This window comes from Plectropomus leopardus, chromosome 19 (genome assembly GCF_026936395.1).
Source record: "Plectropomus leopardus strain MGB_pleo_1.0 chromosome 19, ASM2693639v1, whole genome shotgun sequence".
Classification (NCBI taxonomy): domain Eukaryota; kingdom Metazoa; phylum Chordata; class Actinopteri; order Perciformes; family Serranidae; genus Plectropomus; species Plectropomus leopardus.
In genome coordinates this window covers 27,986,755-28,014,477 of record NC_142194.1, presented here as the reverse complement: position 1 = coordinate 28,014,477, position 27,723 = coordinate 27,986,755, and the positions used below count along the sequence as shown (strand labels likewise).

Genomic DNA, 27,723 nt, shown 5'->3' with positions numbered 1-27,723 from the left:
GTCAATGGTAAGAAACTTTTTATTAATTCACGTATTTAATATCAATTTTTGATCACATGTAAAGTGCAAGACAGCATCTTTTTTACTGCTGTCCATGTAGAGTGACCTAGATTAAATATAAAAATATAACTATATATAAAATATCTATGTGTGTGTGTGTGTGTGACAGAGAGAGAGAGAGAGAGAGAGAGAAACATAAATAAACTGGAAACAGCTATCAACCTTTTAGTTAAACACTTTTGGCATTAAAATGCAACCCATCTTCTTTGTGGCTTCCATGTTTATCCCACTTTACGTCCTGAAAGCTCATGAACACAACTCAGTCAGAAAAACGACATCTGACCTTCCGACATCCCATGAATGCAGCATTACTAAAGTAAACCTACACAATGGAATAAGGTCTGTTTTTAGGGGTGGCTAGAGTAGAGTAGAGTGGGTCGTCCTCTAATCAGAAGGTCAGCGTTCGATATCCAGCTCCTCCGGGCAACATGTCGAAGTATCCTTGGGCAAGATACTGAACCCCAAATACCTCCCAATGCCGCGTCATTGGAGTGTGAGTGCATGTGAATGATTACTGAGTAGCAGGTGGCACCTTGTACTGTAGCCTTGGCCACCAGTGTGTGAATGTGTGTGTGAATGGGTGAATGTGACATGTAGTGTTAAAGCGCTTTGAGTGGTCAATAAGACTAGAAAAGCGCTATACAAGTACAGTCCATTTACCATTTACCTTTTTACTCAAACCTCTCCTCAAGTACCAGCAGTCCTGAATGTTTTAGATCCCTCCCTGCTGAAACACAGCTGATTCAAATAATCAGGTTGTCATCTTCAGGAGTTCAAAACAAGCTGATAATTTGAGCTGGCTGTGTTGCAGCAGGGAGAGATCTAAAACATGCAGGACTGCTGGCACTCAAGGAGGAGTTTGAGAAAGGCTGAATTCTAGGTGAAGATACACCAATGAAAAACACTTTGCGAGACATGCTTGTCTCTTCACAGAGCCCTGATGTCCCGTCCCCACGGTGGTTGGTGGGCATAGTTTGGTAAAAAGAAAATAGTTCCTACATGAATCTGCTCACATCAAGCTATGTGGATTACACTGAGTAACCGCATCTTGATTTCTGTAAAGACACATTGCTGCTGAGTTTCTCATATGTATTTGTTTAGCACTTTGTGCACCTAAAGCCGAGTGCCATCTAGTTCCATTATATTGGAGAGAAGGCAGGCATCTCACTTTACATGCTGATATCAGCACTACGGGAAAGAGGAAAAATCTGTTTTTGATTTAAATTCTGTGTTAGGATCCTGGATGGTAGAAAGAGATTAATGACTCATGCAGTGCATCACAGTAAATCTTTATTTCTAGTGCAGACAACACGCAGTGCTCATATTGGTACTCCCTTTCTCTCACAAGGTGTCACTTAGTTTCTTTACACAGTCGAGAAAATCCACAATAGAAGTGAGAACTAAAAAAATGCCACATTAAAATGGTTTCCTGTTTGGACAGCCTCCTTCAGGTGGTCCCTGCCTCGGGCCGAGGAGCTGCTTAAACCTGTCTCAACACCGGGACACAACAACACATCACATGTGCACAGTCATCAACATCAGGCGGAGGGGTTGTGTCGTTTGATAAGCAGACCGACATCAAACCGGGATATGGTGACATAAAAGTAAACATCTGTGTTTAACTTACAATAAATAACAGTGATAGGACCCATCCTTGTTTACATCAACACTAGCTCCATTATGACGGCCTGATTAGAGCCCAAAGTAGAATAAAGTGTAAGGATGAGAGAAATTCACAAGACTTGCACTTTCACTGGTTCCAAATATGCCGCTAAATACCATGAAGCAGAGAGGTGTTGCATAAAGAAGGCTCAGAGGAGCAGGGCTTACTGGGAAAAGCCCGCTGTGATTGATCCCAGAAAATTCAACGTAACCGCTCACTTTCTTTTTCTGGCACTGCACCTCTGTGGCCATACAGTTGTGTCTCATTTCTGAACACATTTTCAATGCACAGAAAAATATTTCTGCAGTGAAATCATTATTCTGATGACAGAAAGCAAATGAGTGTGTTTCTGTAAAGGACCCTTTCAGTCTCACTGATCAACTGTAACACTTAGCCAGACTGAGGTGAGCCTGAAAACTCGCCTTACCACAGCCAGGCTAACCAGGGCTAGCTCTCCATGCTAACTAAGGGACTAAGGAAACCTGGATGGACATTAGTTTTCTTGTGCTGTGCTCAGACACCTTAACCAGTATGTAGACTTTTGAAACACGAGCAAATTGGTGTAATTGCTGTCACACTAAGTTGTTTCTATTACATATATATATATATATATATATATAATATAATATAATATAATATAATATAATATAATATAATATAATATAATATAATATAATATAATATAATATAATATAATATAATATAATATAATATAATATAATATATCCTCTATTTTTCTTGTAACATTTTATGTATTTCTTGCTAATTTTTGAGCCATTTCTTGTTAAGTTGCTCTTTGCCTTCTTCCCATGTTTTTGATAGAAATCAAGCCAATCTGCTCTGGTCTCAAAGGGTTAAACTGGCTCAATGAAACAGAATGTAAGACTGATTTTTTTTCTGCAGTAAGTCTGACTCAACTGGTAATTCTGCATTATGAAACACCTCTCTAGAGAAAGATATGGAAGTTTCTGGAACGACTTGATAGGGTTGCTGATGATCTTTTAAAAACCTGAGTTCAGTTTGCATGGCGCTACAAACTCTACGATCTCTCCAAACTCATTGACAATGAGCCGTGTAGTTTCTCATCACAGTGAAAGCTGGCACATCATTTTGGCACGATACAAAGTTTGTGCTTTGAAGCACATTGCAGTTTTTTGGGAAATATTATCTCACCAGGTGAGTTACTATAGTACACACTAGTGCAATATTTGTCAGACAAGAGTCTATTTGGCAGCATACATAAAGTGTCTCCATAGAAAATCTTCTTAGGCTTCATAAATTAATAAATCTTTATCAAGATAATCATAAATGTAAAACTCTGCAGTGGTGAATCCATAGTAATAAATACATAAAGCACAAAAACACATCACATTTGTATGAACCTACTCATGCACGGTTGCACACATAAAAACACACACATGCTAACACTGATTCCAAAGTGTTTTCACATGTGTAACCACTCACATTTAAAATGATACTGTGTCTAGCAATGCCATTAGAAACATAATAACATTGACAAATATATATATTTTTTTTCAATCGTTAATCCAAGTATTTAAAGGTGCAATCAGTGATATTTTACTGCGTCTTTGCATAATACTGTATATCAGGGTGAGCTGGCAGATGTTGATGATGGACGCCAGTCAAGGCTCAGTCATTTTAACATAGATAAGACACGTGTTTTACAAGCATGAGTTCACGTTTGCACCTCAGTTATATGTTAACAGCTACTTTGTGGCAGTGCTTGAATAAGACAGCTTTTGTTGCTTCTAACTTTCTCTGTCATCACTCAGTTGAAATGTCAAAATACAGAAACTGAGCTCACAGCACAGCTGCTGTCACAGCTTGCTTCTTCACACTTGTTAGCTCTAAGGGCTCGATGCAGTCTTTGGATGGATTCAGATTGGGTCTGACTGGCCTCAAGTCCTTTCTGGATAAGTTTCCCACAATTCTGGTTGGGATCGGGTCCAAAGTTTTAAATCTCTAGGTGGGTTTCCATTAACCAACTGAATCAAGCCAATTTGCTTGGGATTCAAAAGGTTAAAATGCCAGTTTAAGCCAAAAACATATAAGTCTGGATGTGCTCCTACAGAGCTGTACAATACTGATTGCAACTTTAAACTGCATGGTGCAGAATATTAATTCAACATTAATGGAACCACTTTGTGTTGGAATATTTCTTATAAAAAGGGATTAGTAACACATTGAAAGATAACTTGGTCATAAAGGGTTCTGACATATCATCAGGATACGAGGCCTCACTGAAAACTCAACCTGTGGTTTAAGGGCAAAGCTGAAGGCATTGAGACCCAAACACTGATGGAGCAATTTGAGTACAGGGCTGCTGGAAGGTCAACAGAAAACTATACGGTGGTTTCATTCTTCCAGGGGCCAGTCCGAATGTTTCCTGTGGCGTCTGAACCAAACAGGCCGTCCTCTTGCAGGCTCCTGTTCCGGCCGATGGTGCCTCGCCGGTTGACGGTGCCGTGCTGCCGAGGCAGGGTATTTCTTGGGAAACCTTTGTGCTCCCCCTCGACGCAGAGACTGTCCTTTTCTTTCTCTGTTGTCTTTGACATGCAGCTGTACGTGTCGGAGTCTTGCTGATACTGCAAGGTGAAGGGTTCTGGTTTCTCATAGCAGCTTGTGGTGGAAGTGTGATCCGCTGAGCTGTACATGTGCCACTGGCAGGTGTGGACCCCGTGAGAAGGCAGGAGAAGGCTGTGACAGGACGTAATGCTGTCATGCATGTTGTGTGCATGAGCGTGACAGGAAGTCATTGAATCTTGGATGCTGTGGCAGGAGTTCTGGCGCTGCAAGCTGTGGCAGGAAGCCAGCTGCTTCTCCAGGAGCGGGCTGGGGCAGGGGAGCTGCAGGTCTGGGTGCGGGCTGCTGGACACCAGTGGTGAGCCTTCAAGGTGGTGCGCTGCATGAGGGCTGTCCAGGTGCGAGCTGTGCACACTCCCATCCATACTGGTGGAAGTCATGTGAGAGCGGTAGTCCTGGAGGCATGGACGTGGGCGGTTGAAGGAGCGTGACTTTGTTCTGTCATTAAGGCAGCTCTGCAGAGGCAGAGTGGGACGAGGGAGCTCGTCAGAGAGCGACTGTGGACGTGGTGAGGGCACTGGCTCGGCGAAAGGTGAGATAGGTGCCGTGGTAACAGGACTCATCACTGCAACACAGCATGGACCTTTGTGATTGGGTGTGGGGCTCTGGGAAGGCGGTGTCATTTTGTGGTAGGAGCTCTGCAGGAGGTGAGGAGAGAGGAGAGGCTGCTTGCCTGAGCAGGGGGAGCTCAGGTGGCAGTGTGGCTGATGGACCTCCTGCCTCTGACTCTGTCCGTCCCCATTCCCGTCCTCTGACTTGGACTTGGACGGGCAACAAGCCCACCAGCGGTGCCACACGTCATCCCGTTTGGCACAGTGCTGGATGAGGAGGAAGAGTCCTAAAGTGACACAAAAAGCTCCGTAGAGGCAGCTGAAAATCATATCCAGGAAGTGTCCCAGCGACACCGCCAGTGCTCCTAAAGCCCAGGTAGCCAGGAAGAGGAAGAGCGTGAAAGCTGTGGCCCGCAGCTGAGATTTAAATGAGTGCTCATTGGCCAGCACCGACACGCCTGTTGCAAATGGCGGACAGTCCCCAGCGGGCCCAGACACTCCTCCAGTGTCAGTGTGGCAGTGATGGTTGGACTCACTGGATGATAACTGCTGCTGCTCCTCACTCAGAACCCGCAGCTCGTACTTCCTCTCTGGGTGACGTTTCAACTGGATGTAGGTGCACAGGAAGTACACAGACATGACTAAGACCAGAAGGCCAATGGGGGCATAGAAACCTCCCAGGCTGGGTTCCCATGCCATCCAGCAGCTGAGGAGGACACACAGAGACATTAACATTTATTTTATTTTCTAAAGAATTAATGAAAACATGTTTGTTCAGAAACAATGAGTACTTACTACAAAGCATCATCCCTGCTGCCATAGTTATCCATACCAAACGCTGCTGTGACTCCAACAATGATGAGAGGGATTCCATCGCTGACGAGATAAAATCTGCAAAAAGGTATAAAATGACAAAGTATAAATGCTGGCAGGGAAACGTGTAGGGCAAAAAGACGAGAGGAATCAGAGACATTTCTATTCTATTTTCTATTTCTATGACTACATAGGTTGCCATGGAATCCAGTATAGATATTCATGGTGAATTGTAATGCTTTAGGTTATCCCCTGACTTTTTTTTTTGACATTTAACTGGTTTTTGTCTGTAAAACATCTTTTCTTTATCATCTTTTGAATGGATTGCTTTAACCCTTTGAAACCTGGAGCAAACATCACTTTTCTTGTGCTGCTTTCAGATGCCTTTCGCAAGTATTTAAACCTTTGAGCTCTGACCACTTTGGTGCAATTTCTTTCAAAAGCATGGGGAAAGAAGGCAATGAGCAATTTGGAAAGAATTGTTCCTCAAATTGCAAGAAATTAGCAGATTTAGAAATATAAAAAGAAAGCTAGGAACAAGCTAAAATGTCTAGTGAAAAAAGCTAGTTATCATAATAACATATAATATGTTAAGGAATTACTGTATTTTCTAAACACTTAATCCAGGTCATTTCAATTTTTAATATAATATTTAAAATTTCTTTCTTATTTATTTATTTTAATTCAAGTAATTTTCTTGTACCTTTAACTAATATCTTGCTAGTTTTTGGGTCATTTTTTCTTTTGTTGCTCATTGCCTTCTTTCTATGTTTTTGAATGAAATCAAGCCAATTTGTTCAGGTTCCAAAGGGTTAATTTTTCATTCAGACATTCATGTTCACCAACTTTTTTTATTTTCCCTTATGACCAATCACATCAGCCTCCGCTGTACAATGCATTTGGTACTAATAAGTAAAGTTAGCATGCTTACTGACAAATATACTAGCATGTTAGAACTTGGAGAGAAACTCCTGCACACTGTCTATCTTGCAAAAACCATTATTTTAATATGACACTTTGGCACTGAACCTTCATCAGGCAGTTTTATGACAAAGGGAGGCACTTGTAATTGCATTCTCAAAAGATATATTTATAAATTTATAAATCTTGCAGGTTGCTTTAGTAAGTGATCTGTGGTGTGTGTTTGCATGGAAAATCAAAAATAGCATCAAAAAGAGACCTTATAATGAATACATGCAAAAAAGAAAAACCCTCTAAAAGGCAAACACCCAGTTACTATCTGTTCTATCAAGACTGCATATTTTAAATAAAGTGGGTCCTTGTGGTTGACCTTTTTTTATATATATATATGCATTTTTAGGTTCATTCGCAAATGACACCTGTAATCTTGTAAAACAGAGACAAAGTCCAAGCGAGGAAATGTTCATCGCTGCTATAATCCTTACTATGAAACACATCTTGACATCTTTCAAGCTGCCTCGCATGAAGATCTCAGGATGGTTTTGAAAAGCAGCACACTATCTGCTGACAGAACCAAGTGAAGCAGTCATGATCCATGTCTTGTTCAGCCCTGTTGTGCACATGAACACCTGCTTAGACTTTACCTGAGGACAGTGGGTTTGGTGCGAGTCTGGGATGGTCCATTCTTGTTCTGGGCCCGGAGCGGGTCTTTGGACACATCTTTACAGATGTTTCTAGCTGTAAACGTCAGCCACAGCATGGTCGACAAAGAAGCATAGTGGAGTACGATGCCAACCTAAAATGATTAAAAACAAAAATTAGTTCATTGTCCAAATTAGCATGTATATATTACTTTTTCTTATTAAGTTTGAGACATCACATCCAGTTGAGCTCCATCCTATTGTGCAACACATTCTCAACTCAAGTCGTCACATATTTCTACTTTGCAGTGGACTTCTGTGTCTACATGTTCTAGATACCTTCTGCACCAGGTGTTGACATTGCGCGATGCCGCTACTGTGATGTCAGCACAAGCACATAGTGGGATGACACTGCATGTGGTTACATTTGGGCAACAAAATCATATACAACCAACGCCGGGACATCAATAAATGCACATGTTGGCACGAATGGTTAGGATTAGGCGACAAGGGCATAAATTAAGCCATCCGACGACATTTCATTGGACGGGAAAAGTGGCTTTTATTGTCAAGATCCTACACCAAAAGTACTGTCAAAGCGGCAGTATTTTATGAGTTCCGGATGACATATTAACGGGTCTAGTTAGAAATGTGTGTAACTGGAAAAAGGAGTGCTAAACTGATAACTCAATTATGGGTTTTAGGACTCATTCCTTGAGCAATCTATTGACCTTGTGTTGGGACTGGACATGCTTATCCTGCTGTCATCCACTAAATGAGCTTTTTTACCCAGTTAAATTATCGTTAAAATTCCATTAGCATGTTAATATTGCCATTGTGAGCATTTAGCTCAAAGCAAATAGCCTACAACCTCATAGCTGCTGGCATGACTGAATACTTGTAGTCTTGTTTAACAGCAGGCGGGTTTCCATTAAACCTCAAATTGTGCAAATTGAAACTGGGAATATAAAATATGCCTAATGGAAACATAAAACATTTTTTTACACTCGCATGAGGTAGTATTTCAGACATTTCCAAAAAGCCATATTCTGCAAAACTTCAATGGAAACACTTTTTCGGCTTTTCTAGGTCACATGATGCTATAGCTATGTGGTTGTCAGTAGGAACTGTCTCCCTCATGATGCAGCAGGAGCTACAAGAGGTGTTATTGCATCACATAACTCGTCAAATGTTGAGTGGATGGAAAGATGCCTTATCCAATATGGCTCCATAACTCGCCTACCTGTCCTTGGAATGGAAATAATGACAGCTAGTGTGGTGGCTGCAATAGAAATAAAGCTGTGGTAAAAAAAACAACAACAACAACCGCAAAAGAACCCAAAAAGGCGTGATGGGGCAGAATACCTTCTATAGGCACTGCTCTGTATATTTGAGCCAACAGACATTTCTCACATGAGAAGCCTGAGAGGAAACCAGAAATTAATGTATAGCAAGCCTCAACAATTTTTGCTTTTGGTTGTGACTGAACACTCAGTGAACATTGGCTCTCCCATCTCCCTGTTGCCTCTCTCAGTCTCTGAGTGACGCCTGTAGCTGCCAGTGACCTCAAAACTGCCCGACCAACAACTGAGGGAGCTTTCACTTCTCTCCAGATCATCACGCTGTGCAGATAACCTTTTTTTAAAGTGCTGTGAAATAACTCTATGCTGAGAGAGAAAGGAAGACAACAACTTACTATCTGACACACAAAAGGTAGGTTGATCTGATTGATGCCCCCGGCAAAAACTCCAAACGTCAGTCCCGTGTGAAAGAGGAAGTTGAGGAGTGTGTGCCAGCCATTCCTGCTGATGCGGATCACACTGCAAACAAAGAGTTCAGAGTTTAAAAGATGGATGTCCTTTTGACATGCATCCACTGCTGAGACAAAAACCATATTAACCCTTTGAAACCTGGATTAGTATCAGTTTTCTTGTGCTGCATTCAGATGCCTCTTACAAGCGTTTACACCTTTAAAACCTGAGCAACATGGTGTGATTTCTTTTGAAAACGTGGCTAAAAGGCAATGAGCAACTTGGCAGGAAATGCCCAACAAATTGCAAGAAATTAAAAAAAGGGGCAGAGAACATGACCTAAAAAAGGAGACACAATTATTATTAGAAAATTATAAAATATTTTTTTTAAAAAGTACATTTATATACAAACATTTATTCAATATAAACATACATTTGTTGGGGTTATTTCCTTTTTTGTTGTTGTTGTTTATGTTTTTCCATTTTCTTGTTTTATCTGCTCTGCACTGCACACCATTCTGGTTATGTAGGATGTGTAATTACCTAGCTAGCTGGTAAAGCTGTCTTGGTGGTGAAAAATGTCGCTGCAGAAAAATATTATCTGGTATTTACAGATTGTGATGCTCTTAGCTCTCCTGGCAGATTATTCCAGAATGGAGGATGTTGTCACCTAATGCCGTCTCTCTGTAGTACTTTGTTGTCCTCTCCCTGGTAACAGCAGGGTGTTTGCTGTAATCATTCTTCCTGTCCCTACTGGCCCTGACGTGAATCCTCCCCAATATGACTCCCTGCTATCATGAATTTTAAGTGTGGCTGAAGCTTATATGATGTCTGAGCAGTCTGAAATAAAGATTGAATAGTACTGTGTCAAAACTATGCAATGCAATGGGATGGTGTTGCTTCTGGTGGTGGTACAATGGTGAAATACAATCCAGACATGCCCATAAATAACTGTTTCACCTCCTTGAACTCACTACAGCTATTGTCTGTCCCCAGAGTTAAAAACCAGACAGCCAGCTAGAGGGCCCCCCCTCCTCTGGGTTTACCTCCCTGCTGATATCAGACCTTGGGGGCCTTTAAATCCAAACTATAGATAACTCTCTCTCTCTTTCCCTCTCTGTCTCTCTCTCTTTGTCTCTTCTTTCTACCTGTGTGAATGATGTGCTTGATCCATTCTATACACAAACACACACACACATATATGTATATATATAACTAATGTACTAAAATCCAAGGAATGTCCATAAATCCCAGAAATGTCCATAAATCCCAAATATGTCCTAAAATTATATAACTGTCTTAAAATCCTAGAAAAGTCCCAAAATTCCAAATCTATCATTCTCGAGGTTGCTGTGACTCGACCTTCGCCTCCTGTCAATTTACAAAAGTGGCCCCCAAGGCAAAGCAGGTTGAGTATCCCTGGGCTACAGTGTTCATAATGACCACACTCACCATTAGAAAGAAGACAGACATTCAGACATTATTACATGTTCCAAGAAGCATTTTTTAAAGTGTTTTCAGTGACCACACCCTCTTTTAACATGCATATGGGCACGTCAGTATTGTGTTAACAACAATTCTTTTAATTAAAAAAATTTCTCGCCTGTGGTGGACAATGTAGGTCATGATGGAGACGAGCAGACAGAGCAGCATGACTGCTGTGCAGGCATACACCACTGGATGCAAGTAGTCCCCGGGGTATGGTGGGAAGGACAGCACTCTCTTCAAATCCTGCAGAGAGACACACATTTACAGATAGTGCAGAATAATTAGATCCACAAAAAATGAATATTAAAAAGAGCACAGAGATGTGTTTGATGAAAGAACAATGCAGGGTGATTTTTACTGCTTTAGCGCTGCCAAAAGTTGTTACAAAACTGTCCAGATGGTCCTGTGTTAATCAAAGTCAATCACGACTTGATCAGGAGATGGTGATGGTGGTGGTGATGCATTTGTCTGCCTACGGTATTTGTCTTAAAGGACTAGTTCAGCAACTTTTTACAACTAACGGCAGCCTTACACAAAGACACTTTTCAAGCAATTTCACGATGAAATTGCTGATGAAATCATGCATTTTGCTTGAATTGTGGCACCCCCTCATGATCTATCATTTGGTGTATGTTGGTCATAAAACTCAGTCCAAGCTGTCTTAGGTCAGTCTTTGTCTCGTCTTGACATTCAAACAAAATTAAACACATTTAATATTATTAGTTAGTAGTTTTTAGTCTTAGCTCGTGCATATACTAAAGTAAAATACTGTTAACATCGTCAACAACCAATAGCTGCACTCTCTCCAGTGCCAAACAGGAGGCAGCAAAACGTTTAGACAGTAGACATGGAGAGGACTCCGGGGAGGTGCAAGATCGTGAACAAGTCTTGCTTCTCCTGTAGCATGGAAAATGAGAAACTAGTGGGGTTGTGGAGTGAACAAGAGTCTGTAATTAATCCAAGCTGTCACATATTGCTTTGCAGTGGACTTCCACATCTATATATTACGTCTTAGGTACACCTCCTCATCTGCTGTTGACATTCCAAGATGCCGCTACCCTGACACAAGCACATGGTGGTATTACACTGCACATGGTTATGTTTACGCAATAAAAGCACATGGCAACCAAGGCACATGCTGGCACAAGTGGTTAGGATTAGGGGAAGGAGGCTCATAGTAAGGTGTAGACAAAAACATCACATTGAGACTCCAGCATGAAAGTCTGAGGTTCATTTGGCTCATCTATCCCCCCTTCCAACCAACCTATAGGCGTCCACGCACTCCTTAAATGACGTCATTATCAACAGCATTTCAACCTGATGCCTCCTGCTGCATTTCATGCGGACGCGGCAGGTACAGTTCGGCCGTCTGCCGGCATATCATAATATCGCAAATGGTTCTGTCAGCCTGAATTCTCCCGTGTGTCATGTTCACATGAAAGGTGGCTTTTGGCATCATCATCTTATGTCAAGAGTACTGTCAAAGTGTCTATTTAATGAGTTTGGAATAAGAACAGGCTGGTATAATCTGGTGCGTTTCTGATCCACCAACCAGCACTTATTCTATGAAGGAATCTAAATTTTTAAATTATTCGCCTCTCATTCCGACATTCTCCTCCCACTAAAGAAGTGCACTTAACCAACAGAGGCTGGTAGCGAATTGATCCAAAATTGAAAGTTTGTACACAAATACACAAATACTGCACTAAAGTATGGATTATACTGATGCCCAGTGTTAACATACCATGATTTTTGTGGGAGAGTTATGTGTTTTTGCAAACATGCAAGGAATTGATAATAAGTCTTCTTTCTAAAGGGAGTTTGGCATAATACTTTCAACAAGAGCAGAGTGGGAAATAATCTTGAAAGGAGTCTAGTTGTTGTTTTGCAAATAGTGATGATTTGTACATTTCACGTCAGGAGGAGAAGGGGATGATGGATGGTGTGAAGACCAAACAGCAGACCATGTCATGTCAAGAAAGTTGTGTTGATTTGCTTTTTGTCTTGTGTCTATGTTGTCTTGTGATTTCCTGTTTTATTTTGAAATCCTAACTCTCCTCTTGTTTCAGCAATTTACTTCCTCCCTTTGTGTGTTTTCCCGCCAGTGTGATTGTCGGTCCCACCCCGATTGTCGCCACCTGTTTCCCCTTACCTTGTGTATATATAGATGTCAGCGTCTTGCTTTATGCCAGTTTGTCTTGTTTTGTCTGTCAGAGAATCAGCACCATTTCCATGCTCAAGTCACCTTTTGTTTGTTGCTCACTCATTCGTATTGCTCAGGTCAGGTACCTAGTTTTGTTTGATACTTTGTCGGACTCTTGTTTTCTTTATATCTCGTCAGAGTGATTTTTTGTTGTTACTTTTGCAGCCTCTTCGGAGTGATTATGATTTCTCCTTTGCCTTGTGAAAGACTATTTTCTTTTGCCTTTAATTAAATTTATATTTTGATACTTTTTGATCTCTGGTGTTGTGCATTTGGGTTCAGCTCCTAGTTCAATCATGTCAGACCACTGTTAGGATAAGCAAGGTTTGTGGCAACAAAAGCAGGTAATTTTTTTAGTTGATATCTGGGACTAATTTTATCTCTGGTTCTGGTGTATTTTAGGCCAAAAGATTGTTTTCCTTATTGTCATCAAGTGCATTTTATGCCTAAACATAACCACACATTTACAGTATTGTGACATCACAAAATAACTAAAATTGTTAAATACAGAAACGCGGGTTTAACATATCAGCTACATATGCTGCCAAATGTCCTAAAATCCTAGAAAAGCCCTAAAACCCCAGAGACATGCTTAAATCTCAGAAATTTGTTGTAGAAAGTCCTATAAATGTTTTAAAATCCAAGAAATGTCCAAAAATTCTAGAAATGTCATATAATCCAAGAAATGTTGAAAAATCCTAAAAAAGAAAAGAAAAGAAAATGACCTAAAATCTGGGAAATTGCCTTTAGTCTTAGAAACATCCCCAAAACCTATACAAATGTAGCATCCATGGTTTGCATGGATACCCTATTGCAATGCCAACATTTTATTCTAGCAATTTGGTTGCATGCTCATGATTTGATATGTTCACGCATGATCATAGCAAACCTGATAACTTCTCTGTGATAACAAAGCTGCGTTCATTTCCAACTTCACCTGTTTCTAACTTGTAAATGGCATCAGGGGAAAGATTTTTGTGAAGGCTCTGACATATTTAACTCGGCACTTAATAATAAATAGCAATTGACAATAAATAACTATCCTGAGTTGCTCAATGACATGTATTCTTTCATGTTGCTAACATGGGAATCCTTCCAAGTCTACCATCCATTATATATGATGTGAAAGCAGCACAAGACTCAAGGAAGCTGCATACAGTCACTGCACCCAGCATGGAACTATTGTTGTTTTTACATTTCTGTACAAATAAAACAAACAGGGTGCAATGTGTTATTCAGTAAGTTTTAGATATGCCGGACAAGGCATTTTTGAAATTTTGCCTGTTAACCCTCATTCTCAGTCTAGCTAGGCCAAGCTAGGCCAACAACATCCGGACTATAGCACTCTACATAAAAGCACAGTTCCCAAAAAATTAAAACCCATCCTTTAACCCCTAGACACCTGGACTTCCATCAGTTTTCTTCACCAGCATTTAAACCTCTGAAACCTAAAAAACAAACAAACAAACAAACAAAAAAAACATGGGAGAAAAATGATGAGAAAAATGTAATAAGCACAAAAATGCTAAAAAGTGACAAGAAATTTATCTTAGAAAACTATCTGGGAGGATTATTGGATATGAACAAAAAATGGGGTGAAAGTGTGATAGAATTATGGTACAGGGGGAAAAAATCCCTTTTTGTTTCATTTGTGTTTTTTAAACTGTTCTTTCTTTTTCCTTTGTGTACTTTTTAGATAGTTTTAATGTAACTTTTTATAACCCATTTCTTGTATTTTTTTTTCACCATTTCTTTTTAAGTTGTCTTTTTTAAGTTGGCAGCTCTCTTGTCACTTGGTCACTTGGCACTGATGTGCTATAATAACTAAAGCAACTTACGAAGGCTCTTTAAAGAAAAGTATAGTATAGTTTCCACTATGCAAACGCTGAGATCTCTGCCAGCACGTTGTCTCACTGCTTGCCAGAATGACTGCATGAGGCCTGCAGACTTACTGCTGGAGGCTGGATTCAGCTGCGTGTTTGCAAAGCCCTGCACTATTACTCACACCTCTTTCACTGTGAGTGCATGAATGAAGTCTCCTGACATGGTACCAGGATTTACAAAAGTGCACTGGGTGACTAAAAATAAACCTACTCTGTGCATTTTAGTTTAATGTCAATGCTAATCATGATTATACATTGATTGCATTAATAAAGCAAACCCTCTCGGCTCCTCTGGCTGCAGATTCAGGCAGGAGAAGTCATTGTACTGCTGCTTACTGTAGTTGAAGTGTTGCCTAACTGCGCTGACATCACTCTCTTAAAATAACCACAGTGCACATCATTAAACATGTACAACGTGGTAGCAGGGATTTCAGTGTCTCCTGAAATATGAAATCAAATTAACAAAAGGCACATTACCAGACTGTGTTCGGGAGGCCATATGTGTTTGCTTATAAGAGCCCCACTGCAACATGATAATGTATGATTATAATAATGAACTCTGGCCATTATGAAAGCCCACCCCAATGCTCCTGCTAAAAATGCAGGGCTGTCCCTAAGGACTATTTTTTGTTATTGATTAACCCTTTTAAACCCGGGGCGACATCACTTTTCAAGTGCTGCTTTCAAATGCCTTTCACGTAGTATTAAGTATTAAACCCTTTGAACTCTGTGCAAATGGGTTTGATTAAATGGCAATAAGCAACTTGCTAATAAATGATCCACAAACTGCAAGAAAATAGTAGATTTAGTAAATTATTTTTAAAAAGCTAGGGAAAAGATATATATAACTGTCATAATAACATACTTAAAATTGTGTTACAGAATTATTAGAATCTTTAATGCACTTTTTTTCAAGGTCATTTCCTTTTTAAAAAATCCATTCTGTTTATGACAGATTTTCAGGTAATTTTCTTTGAACGTTTTACCAATACTTATTACAAAAATACTTTTTTGCCTCTTATTTATAACTGTCTTTTTCTTTCTTTCCTTCTTTCTTTCTTTCTTTTTTTGTTTTGTTTTACTAATTACTACTTTTTTTTGTTGTTGTTGTTGCTCATTGCATTATTCCCATGTTTCTTTTTGGGGGATGCAATTTGCTCAGGTTTGAAAGGGTTAATTTGTAGATTATTTTCTGTTAATCAGTTAACTATCTGATTTAAAATATCTGCGACAACATGCCCTTTTATAAAAAAAACAAAACAGACAAACAGACAAATAAAAGACAAAGTATGTCGTGCCAGTCTTTTGAATGAGTACTGAATTTATCAACAACATGCCCTGAAGCAACCAGAACTTTTTCTACTAACAAGTAAGCAGACTAAGGTGCAGTGGCTCATTCTGCCATGCCACAGAACTCCTGTGATCTAAGAACTATTAATAAAACATATGGTGTCACATTATAGTGCCACACACATGGCTTTATTTCAGTAAGCACAGCCAGTTTAACATAAGAACAGTGTTTGATGGAGAAATCTCCATCGGCTAAATCTCTGTGACCCTTCACATTCACAGATGAAAGGCATCAAACTGTCCATTTGCATTACAGTGTATGCACATGACGTCACTAACGCACATTGCTATGGTTACCGAGGAGTGGCAAACACACAAACAAGCAGGATCTGCCATCATGCATTAACATGGAAACAAGACTAGGTCAGAACCTAGTATGTGACTGAACTGTGTATAAAATCCCAGAGGGCTTTTAATTTGAAACAGGAAGTGGCGGCATTCACTCCATCATGGATTTTGCTCCGCTGTTGTGCTCTGGCCCAAAAAACTCATGTAAATAAATGTTAAAATGAAGGCTAATACAGTTAGACACAGTCACACAGCAGAACCTCCTGATTATTTACACAACCCTCTTCAGCTTAGATTACCCTGAATGAAGTTGTTTTTATTTTCAGATTTCTATTATATTACATTGTTATATACATTATATATACATATAATCATATTACATATTACATTTCTCTATTGAACATCGCACTTGTCAGTTGCTCTTCTCTAACTGCTGCGCAATGCGTTTTTCTGTCAATTTTTGTGGGCACAAATAAAAGTTGAAGTATTTTCAACTTTTTCACTCACTGACTCACACACCGCTCATCAATGTCATTTTTGGCTACGCACATGCAGTATGTGCACACAGTCTTGCTCCAGGCACCTGGTGTGATGCGTCTCTGTGTGATCACCCCTTAAAGCATTGCGGGGTGAGTGGGGACGCGTTGTCCATCTTTGTATGCAGTCCATGGTTGATCTACATTAACTAGGACTCACTATGCAGATATAAAAGACACATTCTAAGGCAAGGAGAACACAACGATTCTTATTTTTGGGTGATTATACACTAAAGAAAACAGACTTATTAGATAATATTCAATTTCTGCAAACATATCCCCCTTTTTTCTAAACACTAGAGGTCTACCTAGGGGTAGACTTTTGATTGACATTTTTAAGGACACGTTTGGTCCTTTTGGGTGACAGCAAGTCCATGAGTCTGCCAACAAATATATGAAGTGCAAATCACTGCACTTGCCTTACTATTATTTCAGCTCAGATGACTTAGCTGTGGAGGCAGGAGTGTGGAGGAGGCTGAGAGAAAGTGACTCATATACAGTAAGTGATTTGCATCTCCTGGACAGGTCGAGCATTCCCTCTGTGTTAAAAGGCAAAACGTGCCTTCAAACAACAGTTAGGCCTTCTCCTCTCTTTCACTGGAACACACTCCTGCATGTGCATAATTGAAGCTGAAGATTCCTGTGGAGGCAGGAATCAAGAGCTAACTTGGCTCCGTCTTCATGACAGCGTCAACTCGCTTTTCCTTTGTGTTCCGAGGCCTTGTATTTTAGAGACACTGTCATGTCTTCCTCCTCTCATCTCTCTCTCTCTCTCTCTCTCTCTCTCCGGGACAGCATGCTCTCTCATCACGCTCCACTGAACAACCCATCTATTAGACAGAGCATGACTGATTAAATCCTTTGCAGATCCCATAAAATGAAAAAATACAGGCATGCACACACAGCAGCAGAGATCTGTGCGCGCCACGCTCCACTTATCTCAGATGACCAACAACGAGCTGTGTCACGAGCTAACATTTTCTAATTAGGCTTCTTGTGTTGTGAGTCGGAAGCCTTTGCTTATGTGTAAACACAATTTTTCAGAGGATGTGAGCTTTTGATCAGCTTACACCAGTTGCAGGGACTCTGGACAACATTTATAAGATACAAAATCATATTTTTTTTCTAAATGCATTTTATAAGTCAGTGGCATAAGTATTCATGTCTTGTATTGTCTTCCTACAGTTTACATTTCTGGGAGATGGACAAGCTAACTCGAGCACTCTTGAGGATTATCGATCTTGAGTGTATCAGACACATTTCATTAGTATCAGTGATGTCCTGAGTCAATATGTTGGATGTATTGGGGCTGACAAAGACATTCTTCCATTGACTGGTATCATCTACTGTGTAGTCTGTTCTTTTCTTTTTACTCAAGGTATACCAGCTGTCAAAAACACCACAATGAAGCCTACTCTGGGTTTCATAACAAGTGGTCTTGATGTGTCCATAAGTTATCGTTATTTATTTTTCACGATGAGAAAATGCACTTGTGGTGTGAGAGTGTGTGAAAAGTGTTGGTCACGTGTATCTTATTGTCAACGCAAGAGTCATCAGCCCTGTCAAGTTACCAAATTCATTATTTTTGTGCATGTCACACAGGTGCTTTGTTTACATGCATCAGCGCATGTAAACACCAGATAGTATCAGAGGATATCCCGTGTAAACAATTGACCTGAAATCTTCAATCAGATTGACTTCAGTCAGATTGAGAAAAAGTGTGCATATAAATCTCGCTAATAATTACAAAGAAAACAACCACTTCAAACTAAGTAAACAGCAATTTGTTGGTATAAAAACTGCTTTTTATGGCACTTTCCAGTTTAAAAAAAACACAGCAATGTATCTGTAAGACCAATTACTATTCATTAGACCATATCGCTAGAAAACTGCAACAATGTCTCTGTCTCTGGAAAGTGCAGTGCAGTCTTGGTATAAAAAAGTCACTTTTCGCACCTATATCCTGACAGGAAATGCAGCAATGTCTCTAAAAAACTTCACTTAAAACTGACTGACAGACTGAAACTGCCATCACAGCACAAGAAAGGCTCAAACAAAAATGATCAAAATGTAAAGAGTGGATGCTGAAATACCCCAACTTTTAGTTCCTAGACTGAGTCAATCAAAACAAAATTAACTTCTACATTTCCCATAAATCAACACCATATTGTCTTTTGATGGACCCCCTTGACCTGCTAATTGTGGATACTTTTCCAAACCTCCTAGGTTGTAACACAAGCTTTCTGTAAAAAAATATTTTGCTTCCTTATTGACATCATTTGTGTTATTTTGTCGAACTGGAAAGCAATTATCATTAAGGCCACACAAGACACAGACAGCTGAGTAGTACTCTGCATGAGAGAGTAATTGATTCTGACTAAGCAGCACCCTCTGATGCTAAAAAATGAAGCCAACACGGAAGTGCCAACACCTGCAGTTCCTCTATTGTCCACTTGAGGCTGACTCCAAACAGAGTCAATCCCCATAAGACCCTCATGTTAAAATAACCAACTTTACAGCAGAAATAAACATGTTTAAAATCAGTATCTGGTTTGATCCGGCAATGCTTGAAGACCTCTGTTGCTACCATGCAGCTCTGAGCAAACAGCAGGCAACAGTGTCAATTCATATTATCTGAGTGTCAGTGAGCAGAGCTTTCAGAGAGGTCCTTTTGCCTCTATTTCAGTGATATTTTGCAAGTTTCCCACTGCGCTTGGTTTGAAACTACATTTAAATTTCATAATAACTAATGCGTGCTCTCTGGATAAAAGGTGCTCTTTTCTGTTTTTTATAAATAGAACAAGGGTTCACAAATCTGCCTCTGGATCTGAAAGAGTCTTAAATCCTTTGAAACCTGAGATACTCAGCTTGATTTCTTTCAAAAACATGGGAAGAAGGCATTAAGCACCTTGACAAAATGACCCAAAAATTGGCATGAAAATAGTAAAAAGTTAAAAGAAAACTACCTGAAAATGAACACAAGAAAAGTTAAAAAAAAAAAAAAAAAAAAACGTAATTAAACAAGGAAAACAAGGACCTGAAAATTTGAAGGAAAAAAGGAGGACTGAACCTTTTTGATCAGTATTCAGAGGTTTAAATGCTTGTGAAAGGTATCTGAATGCAGCAAAAGAAATGTGTCCATCTAGGTTTCAAAAGGGTTAAAAACCATTAGTGATATCCACAGAAAAGCCACATTGGGAATCAGGTTCCCCCTTAACCCTTTAAAACCTGGGTCAAAATCATTTTTTCTTGTGCCACATTCATACACCTTTCACAAGTATCTAAACCTTTGACCCTGAACAAATTGGTAAGATTCATTTGAAAAGAAGTGTCCCACAAATTGCAATAAGTTAGTCTGTTTATAATTATTATTTTTTTATAAAGCTGGAGAAAAATGTCCATAGAACTATATTTACACTTTTCATAATTAAATACTTAAAATTGATTTACTGAATTATTATAATTTTAAGCACCATTTTTCAGACAATCACCTAACTTAACTTTCCAGTGTTTATATATTTTTTCTTTTTTCTGTCTTTTTTCCCCCCATGTTTCTTACTTTCCCAGGTTTCGAAGGGTTAACTTGTGACTTTAACTGTATTTTCTGTCGAAAGCCCTCAGTCCTACAGCACTTAGAGAATATCCAGGCACATTCATGACAGCAGTGATTGTAACTGGAGGTAAAACATTCCAGTTGAGAGCATCTTACCATTAGCTTTAGTTGAGTTGCAGTTAAGTTGTGAAGCTGTGGTGTGTCCCGGAGGCCCCTGCTGGCCCCCTACCCTGCTCCCTCCGGCTCCATGTACAAGCTGAGGACCTTTAATCAAGTTGCTGTGTTCCTTTCTCCAGCAGTCCCGGTGCAGTGGAGGATGATGGGATCACAGGAGTGCATCCAGCGGGTCGGTGTTCTGCCTCCTGCTCGGCGGCTCCGGGAGCAGCAGCGCCGACGTGCAGCCTCGGCCTCCCGGTCCCGACTCCATCTGCGGCTCCGATCACTGATCGGAGAGACACACAAGACTCAGCTGTAACGGAGCCGACACTCCGGTGTGACACAGTGAGTGTGGGCGGTGGGAGGATGACAGAAGACGCTCAGAATGCATGCAGACTCTTCTAAAAGGATGCTCTGTGTGATGGTGACGACAGGTGGGAGATGGAGCCGTCACGGTCACGGTTTGTCCGATAAACGCGCATCATGTCTCTGGACTGTGTGTTTGCGCTCTCACTGTGATTTTGGAAACAGACAACAAATCTCTCTCCATGATCGCAGATGCAACAAATGCTAAAGCCTGCGCGAGAATGAAATGTTTGATGCAAAGCAAAGCGCGGACTTACCTGCGGCGCTGAGAGCGGGATCAGTCCGGAGCCTCCTCAGTAATCCAGGTCAGTGAAGATAGTGGCTGCGCTCCATTCGCCTGGAACGATGTGCCGCATGTTACGTAGTAAACAGGGCGGGGAGCCCCGGTTAAATCAAGTGCACGCGGCACATGAGGCGGAGGAGGCTGTGACGTTTCATCTGACTGTCAAACAGCTGCAGGTGCTGGCAACTATGGGAACCAGTCTGCGAGTAAGAGGCCAACATGTACATTTACGCAACTACTGTTGTTAAAGGAACACGCCGCCTAAACTCTGAGGTGCTATTCCCAGGAAAGTTCAATCAGTACTTGTGAACATGAGCCGCTCTTTCTCAAAGCCAGACATCAGAGAAGGAAGTCTCAAATGTGTGATGTCACCAGGTAAGTCTAGAGCGGCTCCACAGACAGTGAATAGAAACCTGATTTTGGGGACCCACGGAATGTTTTCCTTTTTTTTTTGTAAATTGAGATTGTATTTTGAGTATGCATAAGGTGCCAGAGTGCATAAGACAGCATCAAAATAGAGCTTGTTTATATAAAAAAAAAAAAAGTGCCAACTAAGGATCCCTCCACAGAGATCTTGGCTAAGTCCCTAATGCTCTAAAATCCAAGAAACATCTTAAGATCCGAGGAATGTCGTAAATCATTAGAAATGTACTGAAATCCTTGAAATGTCTGAAAATCCTAGAAACGTCCTAAACTCCTAAAAATGTCCTGAAATCCTTGAAATGTCCTAAAATCATAGAAATGTCCTAAAATCCTAAAATTGCTGAAAGGTCCAAAAATTTTAGAATTGTCCTAAAATCCTCGAAATGTCCTTAAACATTCCAAAATCTTAAAAATGTCCAAAAATCTTTGAAATGTCCTAAAATTCCCCAAATGCCCTAAATCCTAGAAACATCCAAAAATCCTTGAAATGTCCTGAAGTCCTAGAAATGTCTTAAAGTCCAAGAAACATGTATAGGACTGCTGCAACTGGCCGCTGTCATTTAGCAAAAGTGGCCCCCAAGCAAAGCAAGCTGAGAATCTCTGCTTTAATGGATACATCCGTTGCTGATTTCGGTCTACACATAAGATTTGTCGATAATAATTTTCTTAAAAAATCACCAGTCTGATTCTTTGAGAATATATGTTCCTGATTGGAGCTGCTCTGTGAGACTGTGAGACCTTTGACGTGTTTACTGTACACATCACAACAATTCAGAGTCAACAGCTGCATGATACTGCAGGCAGCTGACTCACATCATGATTGGCACAACACTGCAATTAACAGAGAGAAACACAGCAGTCAGGCAGGTAGCTGGAGGAGTGCCCCAGCTCATTTCCCCCCTCTGAAACAATCAACTCCTTCAGACGTCTCACATATAACGCCTCCGTCTCCCGCAGCAGCCGTGGGTCATAACTCACACACTCGAGTCATGTTCTTCAAGTTCATTTGTGCTGTGCTCACCAGGTCTCTGTTTCTCTTCCTGTCCCTCATCGGAGTGTGGAGAGTGGTGCGGGTGAAGGACGATGGACTCTACTGGCTTCTCACCGGCCTCTATCTGCCTCTGGTGGGGGAGATGATCCTCACCCTGAAGAGGAGGAGAGGGAAAGATTACAAATGGTATCAGCTAGACCTCCCTTTTTTATGTCAGCAAAACACATTCAGAATATTGAGTGAGAATGTAACTGGCTGCCTGTTATCTTCAGATTACAGCAATACTTGTGTACTGACATTTTATTTCCCCACAGGTTTTCTCCTGCCATCTTCCTCTTCCTCATCAGCATCATCCCATCATTATGGATTTTAGAGCTACACCACCAGGAGAACAAATCTGCTGACTCAAGGGTATCATCCATGTATTTGACTCTGTCATATTGTTTTATACTGAAAGTTTCATGCTAATATACTGCATTAACAGAGTCCTAAACTCTGTGTCTCTTATTCTAGTGTGAAAAACTGGACTCAACTGAAAACATTAAGAGCATTTTCAGATTTCAGGTAGGTTTCAGAACTGTGCAAATATTTAAATTTTTATTTTATTAAAAAAACATATTTTTCCTGAATATAGATTTAGTTAAAATAAGAGGGATATAGAGTTGACGTTCTTTGGTTTGATTATTTAAACCATGCCCTTTTATTTCATAATATTTGCATGAGCTCTTTGAACCCTGAGCAAATTGGCTTTCTTTGTAAAACATGGAAGGAAGGCAATGAGCAACGGAAAAAGAAATGATCCAAACATTAGCAAAAAAAGTGAAAAATATAAAAAATATTGTGAAAATTAGTAGTTATAACAATAATAATAATGACATTATTATTATTATTATTATTATTATTATTATTATTATTATTATTATTATTATTATTATTATTATATTCTTTAAAAAAGACAAGAAAGTGACCTGTAAAAAGTGCTTAAAAATCATAATAATTTTTTAACATAATTTTAAATATGTATACATATATGATCATTATAATTCTAGTATCTCCTTAGCTTTAGGCGTTAATATTTTTAGTAGTATCCTATCATTTGGCAGTGGCAAATATAACTGTGTTGTAAAAGTAAGCTTACCTGTAGTTTCCCTAAATGTTTTTAACAACTTTGTGTAAATTTATAGAATGCTGTTTTGTGTTGAGAAACATACAAGTTTTTCAGTTATGGTAGAAGAACACTACCGTACTACAGTATTTTCTGCAGCTGTGTTTTTCTGTATCGTCACGTCTGGACAGCGGGGCTCTCTTCCTGTCCAGTGTCTGGTGATGCTGATTGACCTCAAAGAGGCTGTTGTACAGCTGCTGGTATTTTTCCTTCACTACAGCAGCGCATTCATACAGTGGCTGCCTTTAATGAAACAGCCGCCCTCAATCACAACAATCACATGCTCAACATGAAAAGTCCAGTCTGCACTGTGAATGGATGATGTTTGCTTCCCTATTTACACTCTTTCCACTCAGAATATCAGTAACCCTCAGTGCCTCTCCTTTCACTTTTTCCTAAAACCAATACCAATAAGCAACTTGCTATGGAATTAGTAGATTTAAATTAAAAAAAAAAAAAAAAAAAGCTAGAGAAAAAGAGTGCTACAGTATATCTCATAACTGTATTTTAAAAATTATTTTACAGAAATATTCAATTTTTAAACTTTTTTTTCAGTATATTTCCCTGTTGTTGGTGTTTTTTTTTTGTTTTGTTTTGTTTTTTGTACTTTCCAGTTTGTTTTTAGGTTTGCCTGTTTGGGTGTTTTGTGCTGGTTTTCAGGTCATTGTCATGAGTTTTTGTGCTTGTTTGTTTTGTTTTGTTTGTCACTAATTTCTTCCTTACTTCTGGATCTTCTTTTAATCCTAATTTGTTTATTGCCTTCTACCTTGAAATAAATCAAGCCAATTAGCTCAGGTCTAAAGGGTTAAAAACAAAAAAATATGAAAAGTAAAGGAGTTACCTTTTACATGACTGTATGACTTTTTCCCATGTGGACACACTCTACAGGGGACATCTCTGTCCTCAGTGTGTGCCAACGACTGGATCCTGGCTTTGCACCAAATCCTGCTCATCTTACTGATCTTGGGAAAGTGGCTGCTGCCGGCCACTGGAGAGCTGACCAGAGACCAGCTCTCCCAGTTACTGCTCATCTTTGTGGGCACAGCTGCCGACATACTGGAGTTCACCTCTGAGACACTATCTGATGTCAGGTGAGTAACAGGAAGGGGGGGGGGAGCAGGAAGGTGTTTCACTTCACATGCTGTCTTGTAAAACAATAAGGTGAAATTAAATGTGTGTGTGTGTGTGTGTGTGTGTGTGTGTGTGTGTGTGTGTGTGTGTGTGTATCAAAGGGACAGCAGTCCAGCTATGGTCTACATTATTTTGGCTGTGTGGACTTGGAGCATGCTGCAGTTTCCACTCCATCTCTCAGGTACGGCGGTAACACGGCTTGAAACGGAAATATGTATTCTGCTTTCTGCTAGCCTGGGAACCAGAAACATCTGCGAGCTCATCTTTTATTTGGTCTGGCAGATGTTTTTTTGGTTAACCTCCCATTCAAACAGATTTCTAGCTGACCTGGCCCACGCTGGGCCAATCACTACTGTTTATTAAACCCTTTGAAACCTGAGCAATTGGCTTGATTTCTTTCAAAAACATGTGATTAGGGTAATGAGAATCTTAATAATTATTAACTATTAATTAATTATTATTAATTATTGAAAATCCTAAAATGAAGTTTTGAAAAAAATGGCCCAAAAAATAGCCACAAAAAATGAGTAAAAACTAATGAGAAACTTACCTGAAAATTAGCAACCAAAAAAACCTTTTTTTTCTTTTTTTCTGTGATAAATTTTAAATATATAATTAGAACAATTATAATATCGAATAATCTACCCCTAATTTTGTTGTCATTTTCTTGTCATCTTTACTATTTTGTTTTTGCATTTTTCCCTTTTCCCCATGTTTTCAAAAGAAATCAAACCAATTTTCTTGGTCCCAGAGATTTCAATTCTTGTGAAAGGCAGCACATCAAGACTGATGCTGATCCAGGCTCTAAAGGCATGTTTGCTAAAATAACTGACAACCTGCTGAGCCTTAACCTTGTGCTCAACACAAAATTCATAACTGATGACGTCATTTTTGGCTTGTGCATCATTGCGCCAGGGACACAGCAGCAAGCATAAACTGAGCTTAGTGAAGAGGACAGCAGTTTATGCAGTTTTAATAACAACTGAGATGCCTGCAGCTGATGTGGGACACTCTGTTTAACTACTACTTTCACATTCTGATGATTCAAATGGCAACACTCACTCATATGTTGATGGTACACATCACAGCTCATCTTTGCACACTGTAGTCTGTTTGCATTTATCCATCACTCAGCGACATCATGTGCTTCACTGCTCTAAATGGCTGTGGACCTATACACCTGTAAACTATCACAATCTAGATCAGTGATACCCATTATGGCCTGCAGGCCAAATCTGGCCCCCAGTAAAGTTCTGCTTGGTCCCCCACCCAATTTCTAATACACAATAAAAATAAAGTGATTCATAATGGAAATTGTTTTTGTACTTTTAGTACACATAAGGTGTGAGAGTGCATAAACTATCATCAAAATAGAGCTTGTTTATTAAAAAAAGATAGAGGTCCTTGCTAAAAAATCCTAGAAATGGCAAAATATCTGAGAAATGTTCTAAAATCCTTGAAACATCCTGAAATCTGTGAAATTTCCTAAAACCCGTGAAATGTCCAAACATCCAAGAAATGTACCTGGAATTCTAGATACAGCCCTTTTTGGGTAATTGTTTTGTTCGTTTCAATTATCCTCATTTCCAGCAGCAGCAGACAGTTATTTCAGTAGTATATTTTATCTCGTGAATTGGTCGAGACCAAAAACAGCTCAAAGGTGAGTGCAGGGTGACCCAACACAGAAAACAATCTAACAGCAGATATTTGGAAAAGCATATGCTTCCATGGATCCCTACCTAACTGATTTTCTCCTTTGTCTCAACAGTAATGCATCCTGCATCCTCAAGTGACTCCTCCGAGCCTGCGCCCTCTCTCCTCTCTCATCTCAGGACTGATATCTGGAGCACTATGGAAGCTTTGTTCATCCAGGATGGGCCCTTCCTGGTGGTCCGTCTCACTGTCATGATCTACTTCAAGGTGGTCCACCAGATGCTCATCTTCTTCACTATTAAAAACTTCCTGGTTGTCATTCTCAACATCTACCGGCTCTCTGTCCTCATCTGGGACAGGACCTCCTGACTATGGATGTAAGCGCTCTGCAGCAAGACTTTCCAACAAATAATTCCATAGTACTGCTTTGTTTAAACTCACAAATGATATTTTCTCTGCATCTAATGTAAAAAAATAAATTGTTGCAATTTTTATTGACCTGTCAAAGGCGTTTTGACCTGGTTGACCCCTTCCTTCTGCTATATAAACTTTACTCTGCTTGTCTGGTAATGCATTACTTTGGTTTAGTTCTTTTCTTCATAATAGGAAACAATGCGTTGTTTTACCAGGAAGCATTCTCAGATATTAGTACAACAACTAGGTGTGCCTCAAGGCTCGACTCTTGGTCCATTTCCATTTTTATTAACCCTTCGGAACCTGGGCAAATTGTTTGATTTCTGTCAAATACATCAAGAATGCAATTAGCAACAAAAGAAGGAACGACCCAAAAATTAGCATGAGATTAGTAAGTACAAGAAAATTACTTGAAAATGATCACAAAACAAGAATTAAATAAAAAAGGGTACAGTTTAGAAAAAAATCTGAAAAACCTGAAAAAAATGCTTTAACCCCTTAACAGGCATTGCAACCGAATGGTAGACTTTTTTTTGCGATCAAATTGCTTCACTAAAACCTTGGTAAACTCCAGTTTAATTTTATACAAATGTTTGTATACTGTGCATTTTAATATTTTGCTTATACTGTCATGCTGTTCAGTACTATTTTTATTATACTGCACTGATGATTTTCTTATATCATATATTTGTGTTGTTTTTAATACTAAATATTTATTATATGTATTTATTTTAGATTCATTTTGGTTGGTTACAGATTTACAGATATTTACAGTTACAGATTTTTTTCCCGCTGGACTTTTCATTATCATCTACTTATTTTTTTGTATTTATTAT

The 27,723-nt window shown here is 39.6% G+C and overlaps 2 protein-coding genes across 3 annotated transcripts; one reads left to right on the top strand and one right to left on the bottom strand.

Moving 5' to 3' along the window:
* Positions 1-2,449: 2,449 nt before the first annotated feature.
* Positions 2,450-21,224, bottom strand: adgra1a (adhesion G protein-coupled receptor A1a). The gene is made up of 7 exons (XM_042508611.2): positions 21,085-21,224; positions 20,462-20,747; positions 10,608-10,735; positions 8,950-9,073; positions 7,257-7,408; positions 5,674-5,769; positions 2,450-5,584 (listed from the first exon to the last, which is right to left on the bottom strand). The coding sequence occupies exons 2-7, from the start codon at positions 20,462-20,464 to the stop codon at positions 4,087-4,089; spliced, it is 2,001 nt and encodes a 666-aa protein (XP_042364545.2). The 5' UTR covers positions 20,465-20,747; positions 21,085-21,224; the 3' UTR covers positions 2,450-4,086.
* Positions 20,758-26,969, top strand: LOC121958424 (transmembrane protein 26-like). Of its 2 annotated transcripts, XM_088070323.1 has the most exons (7): positions 20,758-21,485; positions 22,558-22,710; positions 22,839-22,935; positions 23,038-23,088; positions 24,578-24,780; positions 24,922-25,001; positions 26,589-26,969. In XM_088070323.1, the coding sequence occupies exons 1-7, from the start codon at positions 21,469-21,471 to the stop codon at positions 26,840-26,842; spliced, it is 855 nt and encodes a 284-aa protein (XP_087926449.1). In that variant the 5' UTR covers positions 20,758-21,468; the 3' UTR covers positions 26,843-26,969. The 2 variants fall into 2 exon arrangements, with proteins under 2 accessions (XP_087926449.1, XP_087926448.1); XM_088070322.1 differs by lacking the exon at positions 20,758-21,485 and having other exon boundaries at positions 22,516-22,710.
* Positions 26,970-27,723: the final 754 nt, after the last annotated feature.

Bases quoted from the DNA above. Each gene is read 5' to 3' on its own strand.
- LOC121958424 (XM_088070322.1), top strand. From the start codon at position 22,523: ATGTTCTTCAAGTTCATTTGTGCTGTGCTCACCAGGTCTCTGTTTCTC. The intron at 23,089-24,577 runs GTAGGTTTCAGA...CACACTCTACAG, and splicing joins AGAGCATTTTCAGATTTCAG to GGGACATCTCTGTCCTCAGT. The intron at 24,781-24,921 runs GTGAGTAACAGG...TGTGTATCAAAG, and splicing joins GAGACACTATCTGATGTCAG to GGACAGCAGTCCAGCTATGG.
- adgra1a (XM_042508611.2), bottom strand. The intron at 5,770-7,256 runs GTAAAGTCTAAG...ACCTTTTTGCAG, and splicing joins ACCAAACCCACTGTCCTCAG to ATTTTATCTCGTCAGCGATG. The intron at 5,585-5,673 runs GTAAGTACTCAT...TGTCCTCCTCAG, and splicing joins AGCAGGGATGATGCTTTGTA to CTGCTGGATGGCATGGGAAC.